This window comes from Mobula hypostoma, chromosome 30, assembly GCF_963921235.1.
Source record: "Mobula hypostoma chromosome 30, sMobHyp1.1, whole genome shotgun sequence".
NCBI classification, from domain to species: Eukaryota; Metazoa; Chordata; class Chondrichthyes; order Myliobatiformes; family Myliobatidae; genus Mobula; species Mobula hypostoma.
This window is the reverse complement of record NC_086126.1, coordinates 15,244,122-15,257,734: the sequence shown is the minus strand read 5'-3', so window position 1 is coordinate 15,257,734 and position 13,613 is coordinate 15,244,122. Positions and strand designations below refer to the sequence as shown.

Below are 13,613 nucleotides of genomic sequence, written 5' to 3'. Positions count from 1 at the left end.
CCTCCCCATCTCCCTCCCTCCCTCCCTCCCTCCCTCCCCATCTCCCTCCCTCTCTCCCTCCCTCCCTCCCCATCTCCCTCCCTCCCTCCCTCCCTCCCATCTCCCTCCCTCCCTCCCTCCCTCCCTCCCCATCTCCCCCCCTATCTCCCTCCCTCCCTCCCTCCCTCCCCATCTCCCTCCCTCCCTCCCTCCCCATCTCCCTCCCCCCCATCTCCCTCCCTCCCTCCCCCCCATCTCCCTCCCTCCCATCTCCCTCCCTCCCTCCCCCCCATCTCCCTCCCTCCCTCCCTCCACCATCTCCCTCCCTCCCCCCCATCTCCCTCCCTCCCTCCCCCCCATCTCCCTCCCTCCCTCCCCCCCATCTCCCTCCCTCCCTCCGCCCCATCTCCCTCCCTCCCTCCCCCCCATCTCCCTCCCTCCCTCCCTCCCCCCATCTCCCTCCCTCCCTCCCTCCCCCCATCTCCCTCCCTCCTCCCTCCGCCCCATCTCCCTCCCTCCCTCCCTCCCCCCCATCTCCCTCCCTCCCTCCCTCCCCCCATCTCCCTCCCTCCCTCCCTCCCTCCCTCCCCATCTCCCTCCCTCCCTCCCTCCCTCCCCACCTCCCTCCCTCCCCCCCACCTCCCTCCCTCCCTCCCTCTCCATCTCCCTCCCTCCCTCCCTCCCTCCCCAACTCCCTCCCTCCCCATCTCCCTCCCTCCCTCTCCCTCTCCCTCCGTCCCTCCCTCTCCCTCTCCCTCTCCCTCCCTCCCTCCCTCTCCCTCTCCCTCCCTCTCCCTCTCCCTCTCCCTCCCTCCCTCCCTCTCCCTCTCCCTCCCTCCCTCCATCTCCCTCCCTCCCTCCATCTCCCTCTCCCTCTCTCCCTCCCTCCCCATCTCCCTCCCCCCCATCTCCCTCCCTCCCTCCCTCCCTCCCTCCCTCCATCTCCCTCCCTCCCCTCATCTCCCTCCCTCCCTCCCTCCCCCATCTCCCTCCCTCCCCCATGCCTCCTTCCCTCCCTGCCCCCATCTCCCTCCCTCCCCCCATCTCCCTCCCTCCCTCCCACCTCCCTCCCTCCCTCCCCACCTCCCTCCCTCCCTCCCTCCCCACCTCCCCACCTACCCCCCTCCCCACCTCCCACCCTCCCTCCCCACCTCCCTCCCTCCCCACCTCCCACCCTCCCTCCCCACCTCCCTCCCTCCCCCTCCCCTCCCCCTACCCCTCCCCTCCCCCTACCCCCCTCCTCCCCTCCCCTCCCCCTCCCCTCCTCCCCACCTCCCTCCTTCCCCCTCCCCCTCCCCCTCTCTCCCCCCTCCCCCCTCCCTCCCCCCTCCCCCCTCCCTCCCTACCTCCCTCCCCCCTCCCCCCTCCCCCCTCCCCACCTCCCCCCCACCTCCCTCCCCCCTCCCCACCTCCCCCCCACCTCCCTACCTCCCCCCCACCTCCCTACCTCCCCCCCACCTCCCTCCTTCCCTCCCTCCCTCCTCTCCTTCCTTCCTCCCTCCCTCCCTCCTCCCTCTCTCCTCTCCTCCCTCCCTCCTCTCCTCCCTCCCTCCCTCCTCTCCTCCCTCTCCTCCCTCCCTCCCTCCTCTCCTCCCTCCCTCCCTCCTCTCCACCCTTCCTCTCCTCCCTCCCTTCCTCCTCTCCTCCCTCCTCTCCTTCCTCCCTCCCTCCCTCCCTCCCCCTCTCCCCCTCCCTACCTCCCGCTCACCCCCTCCCTCCCTCCTCCTCTCTCTCTCCCTCCCTCCATCCTCCCCTCCCTCCCTCCCTCCATCCTCCCCTCCCTCCCTCCTTCCTCCCCTCCCTCCCTCCTTCCTCTCCTCCCTCACTCCCTCTGTCCCTCCTCCCCTCCCCTCACCTTCCTTCTCAGTCCTGGCGAAGGGTCCCGGCCCGGAAGTTGACTGTCTGTTCATTTCCGTAGGTGCTGCCCCGACCCCGCTGGGTCCCTCCTGTATTTTGCATGGACTTTGCTCTTGTGCAGGTGTCCTGAGTCTCTGTTGCAGGGGCGCTGTCCCCCTGTGCAGAAGGAACAGGGTGATGCCATTGCGCCTGGCTTCTGTGTTTGAGCGGGGGGCCCCCCCCCACCCGCTCAGAAGCCAGCCTCCCGAATTCTTGAGGGCAGCTTGGCAAGAGGAAATCTGCAGGTGCGTGAAATCCAAGGCCACAAACGCAAAATGCTGGAGGAACTCAGCAGGCCAGGCGGCGTCGACGGGGAAAGGGTAAACCAGTGGATCCTTTGCCAGGCCTACCCGTTACAAGCGGGGTCTCTGGCGTTTCTCGTTCTGTAGCTGCCTGTAAGCGGATGGGATCTCAAGGGTTGTATAATTTGTACCTACTTTGATAAATAAATGTGCTTTGAACTTTGAAACGTCGAGCAACTGCTGGCAGAGCTCAGCAGACCAGGCAGAGTCTACGGAGGGGAATAAACAGTCGGAGAGAGGCCCCTCACGAGGACTTGATGTTGTCTGTCTGTCCTCTTCCGTAGTCAGGGTGGAAAGACTGCCCTTTGCCTATGTGGAAGAGTGTGTGACTAGTAATAAAGTCTTGGGGTCTTTTGAAGCGTTCCAGTTCTACTTAAAATTCTGCAGAATACACCTGGGCTTACAAGTGTTAGAACGGAGATGAGGTATTTCTTTAGCCGGAGGGCGGCGAATCTGTGGGGTTGGTTGCCGCAGATAGCTGGGGAGTGTAAGGATATTTAAAGTGGAAGTTGATAGGTTCCGGGGAGAATCGGTTTGATGGGAGATGGTAAATCAGCCATGCTAGAACGGTGGAGATGATTTGATGGGCTGAAGGGCCTAATTCTGCTCGGAGGCCTTGTGGCCTAATGGAACCCTGGGCCGGTCAGGCAGCATCTGTGGAAAGAGGACTGGCCGCAGGGTTTTTGTTTTCCGATCTGGAACACTGTTTCTTCAGGTATCGACAGCACTCGCACTTGGTACAGTTGAATAAGTGCGTGCGTGGGCCTCAGTTATGCCAGCACAGAGACGGGCACTTAGGAGAGATGGCACGGGTGGGCGTGAGCACCTCCAGACAGTCACTGTCATTGAAGAGGTGCAAACTCGCGGCCCTGAAGGTTGGCAAGCCCCCCGGTCCCGATGGACTGCACCCCAGGGTGCTGAAAGAAATGGCAGGAGTTATCATGCCCCGGGCCAGCAGATTGGAAGGCAGCGAATGTCACGCCACGTGTCACAAAATGGACGTCGGCAAAAGGGAGGCAACCGCAGACTCCTGTCGGGAAAATGCCGGCAGCTGTTGTCGAGGAAGGATTCTTCAGAAGTGGCTGTGTCAGGCTGACGCGTCATGAAGAACGGGTCTTGTTTGACGAACTTGCTGGAGTTCTTTGGGGATATAATGAGTGCGGAGGGGTGGACGTTGTACACCTGGATTTCCAGAAGGTCTTCGACAAAGTGCTGCGTAAAAAGATCTGTCTAAGAAAAATGCATGCAACTGGGAGGTAATGTTTTGGCATGGACAGAGGATTGGTTCATGAATAAAAGGCAGGCAGTCGGGAGAAATGGGTGTTTTCCTGATTCCAGCTTGGGAGAGAGGACCTTGGAAGTTTGTCGGTGACACGAAACTGAATCGGGAGTGCCGGGGAGGCGGGGGATCCGCTGGGCGATGTGGATAGGTGTCGTGAGTGGGCAAGCGTGAGGTCGCCCGCTTCGGGAGGGAGAGCCGAGCAGGTCGTTGCTGAAGGTCACAGCGGGCACCAGGGAGTGTCCTGTGTGTGAGTCACAGGAAAAAGGTGGTTTTGCAGGTGCAACAGGTTATCCAGCAGGCATACGGAATGTTGGCTGACATTGCGAGCGGGATCGGGACTGTCCGGGATATTGGCGAGGCTGCACCTGGAGCACATTGTGTAGTTCTGTTCTGATTCCTCCCTCCCTCCCCTCCGAGCGAGGAGAGGTGCACTAGCTTTCAAGGCATTCCGGCGATGAGGAGAGATTGAATTGCCTGAGACTGCAGAGTGATAGAAAAGCACAGCACAGAAACAGGCCCTTCGGCCCGTCTAGTCCATGCCGAAACCATTTAAACTGCCTGCGACCATCGACCCACGGCCCTCCATACCCCTACAGTTAATATACCTCTCCAAGCTTCTCGCAACCCTTGAAATCGAGCTTGCGTGCACCACTTGCGCTGGCAGCTCGATCCCCACACTCGTGACCCCCTGCGTGAAAAACTTTCCCCTCATGTTTCCCTTAAACTTTTCACCCTTAACCCATGACCTCTGGTTGTAGTCCCGCCCAACCTCAGTGGAAAAAGCCTGCTTGCATTTACCAAGCCTACACCCCTCATAATTTTGTATACTTCTGTCAAATCTCCTCTCAATCTTCTATATCCCATGGAATAAAGTCCTAACCTGTTCGATCTTTCCGTATAACTCAAGTCCTCCAGACCCGGCAACATCCTTGTAAATTTTCTCTGCACTCTTTCCAACTTTTGTTTGCATCTTTCCTGTAGGTAGGTGACCAAAACTGCACACAATACTCCAAATTACGCCTCACCAACGTCTTGTACAACACACACAAAATGCTGGAGGAACTCAGCAGGCCAGGCAGCATGTATGGGGGAAAAAAGTACAGTTGACGTTTCAGGCCAAACTTTTTTCCATAGATGCTGCCTGGCCTGAGTTCCTCTGGCATTTTGTATGTGTGTAGCTCAGAGTTCCAGCATCTGCAGATTTTCTCTTGTTTCTTGTACGTCTGCACTTGCTGGAATTCAGAAGAACGAGAGGGGATCTGATAGATAAATAAGATTTTGGGAGAGATGCACGAAAGTTGTTTCCACCGGGCGCTGAGACGGGAGCTAGGGGACGTAGCCTCAAGATTCGAGGGAGTAGATTTAGGACGGAGGCGAGGAGAATCTTTTTCCCGGCAAACAGGGAATCTGGAATTCTGGAAGCAGTGGAGGCTCCCTCGTTAAATATATTGAAGATAGATTTGTGCATAGCAGGGGAATTAAGAGTTCTGGGGAGAAGACAGGTGTGAGGATCTGAGATCAGACACGATCTCGTTGAATGGCAGAACAGACTCGAGGGGCTGAATGGCCATTCCTCCTCCTAGTTCTCGTGTTGTAGCCCGACTCATCCTTACCAATCAAGTGTCCTGCCTCAGCTAGTCCCTTTTATCCGAGTTTGCCCGTGTCCCTCTAAACCTTTCCAATCCACCAGCCTGTCCAAGTGTCATTTAATTTTAATGATTGCACCCACCTCTGGCAGCTTGTTCCACTTACCCACTCCCCTCTGAATGGAAAATGTGCCCTCTCGCCTTAAAACAGCGGTCCCCAACCACTGGGCCACAAAGCACGTGCTACCGGGCTGCGAGGAAACGATACGAGTCAGCTGCACCTTTCCTCATTCCCTGTCACGCTCTGTTGAACCTGAACGTCGGGTTGCCAACTGTCCCGTATTAGCCGGGACATCCCGTATATTGGGCTAAATTGGTTTGTCCCATACGGGACCGCCCTTGTCCCGTATTTCCCCCGCTAAGGTAGAGCGTTCCTTTTGTGCCGACATGGCGTAAAGCAAAGAAGCAATTACTATTAATTTATACGGGGAAAATTTTTGAGTGTTCCCAGACCCAAAAAATAACCTAACAAATCATACCAAATAATACATAAAACCAAAAATAAATAGCACTAACATATAGTAAAAGAAGGAATGACATGATAAATACACAGCCTATATAAAGTAGAAATAATGTATGTACAGTATAGTCGGGAAGATGAAGGCAAAACCGATTTGTGGGAAAAAATCGTCACGTACGCGCATGCCCACACAGGTGCCCGCGCAAGGCTTCGTGGTCATGGTTGTCTTTCCCGGGGTAAAGTGTCCCGGGATTTGACTGCTACTTGTCCTTTATTTGGGAGTGAGAAAGTTGGCAACTCTAACTGTAAAAGACGTGTTGAGGTGAATTCAACCCTACTTGACCCCCCCCCCCCCGGGTCAGCCGGTCTGCAAGAATATTGTCAATTTTAAACCAGTCCGTGGTGCAAAAAACAGATTTGGGACCCCTGCACTTATCCACTCCCCTCTGAATGGAAAATGTAACCTCTCACCTTAAAACTATGCCGTCTCGTTGTAGATACGCCTTCCCTCAGGAGAAAGCCTGTGACTACCTGCCCTTCACACCTCTATAAGATTGCCTCTCAAATTATAGAAACATAAAATTATGAAAGGGATAGGTAAGATAGAGGCAGGAAAGTTGTTTCCACTGGTAGGTTGGACTAGAGGTAGGGGACATAGCCTCGAGAACTGGATCCAGATCTGGCTTGCCCACAGAAGGCAAAGAGTGGCTGTAGATGGGTCATATTCTGCATGGAGGTCGGTGACCAGTGGTGTACCTCAGGGGTCTGTCCTGGGACCCCTACTCTTCGTGATTTTTATTAGTGACCTGGATGAAGAAGTGGAGGGATGGGTTAGTAAGTTTGCTGATGACACAAAGGTTGGAGGTGTGAGGTGTTGTGGATAGTATGGGGGGCTGTCAGAGGTTACAGCGGGACATTGATAGGATGCAAAACTGGGCTGAGAAGTGGCAGATGGAGTTCAACCCAAATAAGTGTAAAGTGGTTCATTTTGGTAGGTCAAATATGATGGCAGAATATAGTATTAGTGGTAAGACTCTTGGCAGTGTGGAGGATCAGAGGGATCTTGGGGTCTGAGTCCATAGGACGCTCAAAGCTGCTGCGCAGGTTGACTCTGTGGTTAAGAAGGCATACGGTGCATTGGCCTTCATCAATCGTGGGATTGAATTTCAGAGCCGAGAGGTAATGTTGCAGCTATATAGGACCCTGGTCAGACCCCACTTGGAGTACTGTGCTCAGTTCTGGTCGCCTCACTACAGGAAGGATGTGGAAACCATAGAAAGGGTGCAGAGGAGATTTACAAGGATGTTGCCTGGATTGGGGAGCATGCCTTATGAGAATAGTTTGAGTGAACTCAGCCTTCTCTCCTTGGAGCGACGGGGGATGAGAGGTGACCTGATAGAGGTGTACAAGATGATGAGAGGCATTGATCGTGTGGATAGTCAGAGGCTTTTTCCCAGGGCTGAAATGGCTGCCACAAGAGGGCACAGGTTTAAGGTGCTGGGGAGTAGGTACAGAGGAGATGTCAGGGGTAAGTTTTTTACACAGAGAGTGGTGAGTGTGTGGAATGGGCTGCCGGCGACGGTGGTGGAGGCGGATACGAAAGGGTCTTTTAAGAGACTTTTGGACAGGTACATGGAGCTTAGAAAAATAGAGGGCTGTGGGTAAGCCTAGTCATTTCTAAGGTAGAAACATGTTCAGCACAGCTCTGTGCGCCGAAGGGCCTGTATTGTGCTGTAGGTTTTCTCTGTTTCTAAGATTCGGAGGAGTAGATTTAGGATGGAGATGAGGAGGAACTGCTTTTCCCAGAGGGTGGTGAATCTGTGGAATTCTCTGCCCAATGAAGCAGAGGAGGCTACCTCAGTAAATATATTGAAGACAAGGTTGGATAGATGTTTGCATAGTAGGGGAATTAAGGGTTGTGGGGAAAGGGCAGGTAGGTGGAGATGAGTCCGTGGTCAGATCAGCCATGATCTTATTGAATGGAGAGCAGGCTCGACGGGCCAGATGGCCAACTCCTGCTCCCGTTTCTTCAGTTCTGAATTCTTGACCCTCCGGGAAAATGGCCCCAGCCTTGCCTGGTCTCCCCTCGCAAACCGGACCCTCCAGCCCCGGCAATGCACTCGTGAATCTTTTCTGCGCCCTGTTTGGCTTAATGGCTTCCTCCCCCCGTAGGTCAGCGCACGACATGCAGGTCAGGCAGCATCTGTGGGGAGGAGTGGACAGTCGGAGACCCTTTCTCAGGACTGGCAAGGGGGCAGATGACAAGAAGGTGGGGAGAGGGGACGGGGAAGGAGCTGGCGGGGCAAAGGGGAGAAGGTGGGTGGGTGGTGGGGGGGAGTAAGAAGCTGACAGGTGATTTGAGGTGGCGGGGGGGTACGAATCAAGAAGCTGGGAGGTGATTGGTGGAAGAGGTAAAGGGCTGAAGAAGAAGGAATCTGATAGGAGGGGACAGTGGACCATGGAAGAAGGGGGTGTCCTATCCACCGGGTGATTGTTTATCGGTCTGTCACGTTTTTCCCGCCGATCCTGTGCGCGCGAACGCGCCCGCTGCAGCCCAATGGGTCAGTTTGACCCATGTTCCCCCGGAAGCAGTGGGCACGCTGGCACGCACGGAACTGGCAGGTGGGACGTTAGCTGATAGGTGGACAAGCCCATGAAACCGGCCAGTCCGGCACCGGGGCGGGGGGCAGTTCCCCTCCCTCGACCTCGCAATTCCCAACGAGCTCCGCAAACCGGGCCCAGCCGTGCGCCCCTCCTGCAGGACCGCCTTCCCCGGCCGTTGGATCTGGTTCACCCTGTCAGCCAGAGCTGCTCTCGCACGCCCGGGCAGACCTGTCCCCATCTCGCCGGGGTACGAGGCCCCGCCACCCCCGGCTACCCTGGCCTGGTTTAGCTGGCCTGTCGGAGCTGTGTACCGGGCTGCGGCCGCTGTCGCGTGCAGACAGCTACTGGGAGCCACTGGTGAGGGCGGCGGGGGTCAAAGGTGAGTGAGGGACACGACAAACCCCCTTCGCCAGGGATGCTAACCCCTCCCTGGACACCACATACACCTAATTCTATATCGGCATCCGTTAGTCTCGTGAGACTGTGGATTTGCGCCTTGGAAGGTTTCCAAGGCCTGGGCAAGGTTGTATGGAAGACCAGCAGTTACCCATGCTGCAAGTCTCCCCTCTCCACGACACCGATGTTGTCTAAAGGAAGGGCACTAGGACCCATACGGCTTGGCACCGGTGTCGTCACAGAGCAATGTGTGATTAAGTTCAGACAAGGCTCAAACTAGCGACCTTCAAATCACTAGACGAAAGCCCTAACCACTTGGCCATGCGCCAACACAATGCACCTGATATGCGTGACCTAACTGACCTGTCTTTTATTCACAGACGCTGAACAGCGACTGCTGAACAAGGAAAGCCTGAACGGGAATCGTCCTTTCATCTCGCACACCCTGACCACGGGCTCCCTTGCTGACCCGGACGCCCGGACTCCAAACGTCGAGACGGCTGGCTCTCGTGCCCCTCACGGAGCGAGCGCGCTCGAGGACTCCAAGGCCCGCGTCCCCTGCCTGGGCAGTGCCGAGACGGCAGGGGGAGTAGCGGGCGGTGGAGGGACTGGCGAGGGCTCGCCCGCCGATGCCAGTGACGCGCGGGGCACCGAGGCGGCGGCAGCCAGCGGTCCTGGCCCAACCAATGGCGAGGCCTCGGCGGACGGCGGGCTGGGCGGTCGGGAATTCGGTGAGCCAGTAGCCGGAGATGCCCGCCTCCGTGACTTTCAGGAGCCGGGGGAGAATGGCCTTGGCCCTTGTGTAGGGGGCAGTGCCACAGAGCCAGCAGGGGAGAGTTCTGACCTGACTGGCGGGGTCCCAGGGGGCCAGAGTCCTGGCCCGTGCAACGGCAGTGGGGCTGACGAAGAGTTGACTGCTGTCCATCACGGACACCCCGACCCTGCTACTGGTCTGATCACAGCGCAGGGCCCAGCTCAAGCGTACCGCCAGGGCGCTGCGATGGAAGTAGAAGTGGACACGGACGTGCCCGGCGTGGGAGATTCTGCGGCGGTGTCCCCTGCTCTGTGGGGCGCCGTGGCCAACTTGTCCACCGGCCCTTTTGACCCGCCGCTGCCCGATGGGCAGGCAGCGGGCGCCCACTTTGCCGACGGGCCGGAGCTGGCGGCGGACCCCGATGGCGCCAGCTACGCCGACGGGCTGGCGCACTACCAGCCGGGCGGCGGCGACTACGAGGCGGTGGAGTCCGACGACGGCATCCCACCCTACCCGGCCGACTTCGAGAAGTACTGGAAGATGGTGGAGGACAACCCGTACGACTTCACGGGCTGGACGTACGTGCTGCAGTACGTGGAGCAGGAGGTAAGTCGCTGGTGTCATTTGTCAATCGTCTTCTGTGTCCTCCTTTGCCCCTGCGTTGCATTCTGTTTCCCTGCGCTTCCTCTGTGGCCGCAACGCATTCATACATTCCGTAGCATCCCGACGAAAGGTGTTGGTCTGAAATTTAGAATATCACAGCACAGAACAGGCCCTTTGGCCCACAATGTTGTGCCAACCTTGTAACCCACTCCCAGACCAACCCTAACCCTTCCCTTACCCGTACCCCTCTATTCCTCTTTTATCCACACGCCTCTCTGAAAATCTCTTAAACGTCTGGAACGTATCTGCCTGTAACATCGCTCCCAGCTGTGTATTGCATGCACCCATCGAACACTATGTAAAAAAAAAACTACCTCTCAAATTGCCCATTTCAACGGGTACATTTAATGTCAGAGAAATGTATACAATATACATCCTGAAATTCTTTTTATTCACAAACATCCACAAAAACAGAGGAGTGCCCCCAAAGAATGAGTGACAGTTGAACGTTAGAACCCCAAAGACCCCCAGCTCCCCCTCCCATTCACCAGCAGCAGCAAAGCGACAATCCCGCCCTTCCCCACCAGCAAGAAAGCATCAGCCCCCTTCCCGGTGCACTCAAGCGTCAATAAAGACATAGATTTGCAGTACCCCAAAGACTCGTTCACCCGACATCCAACAAGTTCCCTCTCTCCCTAATAAGGGAAAAAGCGGTGTCTCTGTTTCACAGCGAGAGGAGAGATATAACAAACAACTCGCTGATTTACAGTGTTGAAAGTCTGTTGCGTCGCTTTTTCCGAGCTCTGTGCCCAATGAACTCGGGTCTCTGGGCACACAGCCGGCAGCCCGCTGGCTGCTTACAATCTTCCATCTCCCACTACGCATCAGGGGGTGGCACTGGCCTCGCGTCCACCCACCTCCAGAGCCACGAAAACCCAGCACCCTGAAGGCGCGCTAGCATATGCCAAGGTCCTTGGCGTGTCGAAAAGCTGCCGGTCGCGAGGCCCCGAGAGCGGGTCCCATTCCCGCAAAGAACCAAAGCCAGCGTGTAACTCCAGGCCAGGGTCTTCAAAAGAACCTTGAAACGGAGAAAGAGATATCAAAGATAGAAATGGAGCAAGATGCAAGCAAAGGAATCAGCTTTTGGCGCCATCGTCCTTCTAAGCTCCTGGGAAAAGCTCTCTGACTGTCCACTCGATCTGTGCCTCTTGTCGTCTAATCTCAAATCGCCTCTCAACCTCCTCCAACGCAAAAGGAGTAGTGCTGCAGGTGATGGGTAGAACGCAGAGATGATGGACAGATAGAGTTAGGAGAGGTGAGGGTCAAGATTCAAACATACAGCGTGGTGCCAGAAAGTTTGTAGAATTTTCTCTATATTTCTGCATAAATATGACCTAAAATGTGATCAGATCTTCACGCAAGTCCTAAAACTGGATAAAGAAGAACCCAATTACTTAAACCCCGAACACAGAAAAATGTTACGCTTGTTTATTGAGAAAATTGATCCAATATTACATGTATTTGTTGGAAAAAGTATATGAACCTTTGTTGTCAGTAACTGGTGTGGTCCTCTTGTACAGCAATAACTTCAACCAAATGTTTCTGGTAGCTGTTGGTCAGTCCTGCACATGGGTGGAGGAATTTTAGTCCTTTCCTCCTTACAAAACTGCTTCAACACTGGGATGTTGGTGGGCTTCCTTGTACGAACTGCATGATTCAGATCCTTCCACAACATGTCCGGAGTACTAAGGTCAGGACTTTGACTCGGCCATTCCAAAACATGAATGTTCTTCTTTCTAAACCATTCTGTTAGTGATTTTCAATCATTTCCAGTCATTGTCTTGTTGCATTATCCAATTTCTATTAGGCTTCAGTGACGGACTGCTACCCTGGCATTCTCCCGTAAAATGTCTTGATGCAATTTTGAATTCATTGCTCCCTCAATGCTCTCCAGGCCCTGAAGCAAAGCAGCCCCAAACCACGGTGCTCTTCCACCATGCTTCACAGCTGGGATGAGGTTTTGGTGTTGGTGTGCAGTGCCCTTTCCCCTCCAAGCATAGCAATGTGCATTTCTGCCAAAAAAAAAAGTTCAACTTTTGTTTCGTCTGTTCACAGAGCATTGTCCCAGAAGGGTTGTAGAACATCCAGGTGGTTTTGCAAACTTGAGACTTGCAGTAATGTTTTGTTTTGGAGAGCAGTGGCTTCCTCCATGGTGTCCTTCGTGTTCTATGTCCGCCAGAGAAAGCAGGATCTCCCAGTGGCCGCACATTTTAATTTCACATCCCATTCCCATTCTGACATGTCTATCCACGGCCTCCTCTACTGTAAAGATGAAGCCACACTGAGGTTGGAGGAACAACACCTTATATTCCGTCTGGGTAGCCTCCAACCTGATGGCATGAACATCGACTTCTCTAACTTCCGCTAATGCCCCACCTCCCCTTCGTACCCCATCTGTTATTTATTTTTATACACACATTCTTTCTCTCACTCTCCTTTTTCTCCCTCTGTCCCTCTGAATATACCCCTTGCCCATCCTCTGGGTTCCACCCCCCCCGTCTTTCTTCCCGGACCTCCTGTCCCATGATCCTCTCGTATCCCTTTTGCCAATCACCTGTCCAGCTCTTGGCTCCATCTCTCCCCCTCCTGTCTTCTCCTATCATTTTGGATCTCCCCCTCCCCCTCCCACTTTCAAATCTCTTACTAACTCTTCCTTCAGTTAGTGCTGACGAAGGGTCTCGGCCTGAAACGTCGACTGTACCTCTTCCTAGAGATGCTGCCTGGCCTGCTGCGTTCACCAGCAACTTTGATGTGTTACCATTCCTGTTCGGTGTTTTTCTTATAGTGGGCACGTGAACAGAGACTTCAGCAAATTTGAGAGACGTCCGCAGGTCTTTTGCTGTTACCCTTGGGTTCTTTTTCATCTCCTACAGCATTGCTCATTGTGCTCTCGTTGTGACCTTTGCAGGATGCCTATTCCGAGGGAGAGCATTCCCCCATTTGTAGATCATTCCTCATACTGTGGACTAACGAACATTCAGGTCTTTGGAAATGCTTTTGTAGCCTTTTCCTGCTTCACACATCTCTACAATTTTACTTCTAAGGTCCTCTGAAAGTTGTTTTGATCAAGGTATGGTGCACATCAACAGATCTTAATCTTGAGAAGAGCAGGCTCTGTCAGTATCCTGGCTTTGTGTGTCCTTATAGGGCAGGGCACCTCTACAACCCACACCTCCAATCCCATCTCATTGATTGGAATACCTGACCTCCAAATAGCTTTTGTCGAAGGCATCACCCCAGAGGTTCACATACTTTGTCCAACAAATGTATGTAATATCGAATCATTTTTCGCAATAAATAAATGAGCAAGTATGATGTTTTTTGTGTTATATATGTTGAAAGATTGGAGCGACTGGGGTTGTATACACTGGAATTTAGAAGGATGAGAGGGGATCTGATTGAAACATATAAGATTATTAAGGGATTGGACACGCTGGAGGCAGGAAGCATGTTCCCGATGTTGGGGGAGTCCAGAACCAGAGGCCACAGTTTACGAATAAGGGGTAGACAATTTAGAACGAAGTTGAGGAAAAACTTTTTCACACAGAGGGTTGTGGATCTGTGGAATGCTCTGCCTCAGAAGGCAGTGGAGACCAATTCTCTGGATTCTTTCAAGAAAGAGTTAGATAGA

General features: G+C 54.6%; 1 protein-coding gene across 1 annotated transcript in view; it reads left to right on the top strand.

Moving 5' to 3' along the window:
- Positions 1-13,613, top strand: part of LOC134339760 (pre-mRNA-processing factor 39-like) — an 81,807-nt gene that overhangs the window by 32,175 nt on the left and 36,019 nt on the right. The window contains exon 2 of the mRNA XM_063036525.1: positions 8,946-9,925. Within this exon, the coding sequence (XP_062892595.1) occupies positions 8,946-9,925 (980 nt within the window). The remainder of the gene's footprint in view (positions 1-8,945; positions 9,926-13,613) is intronic.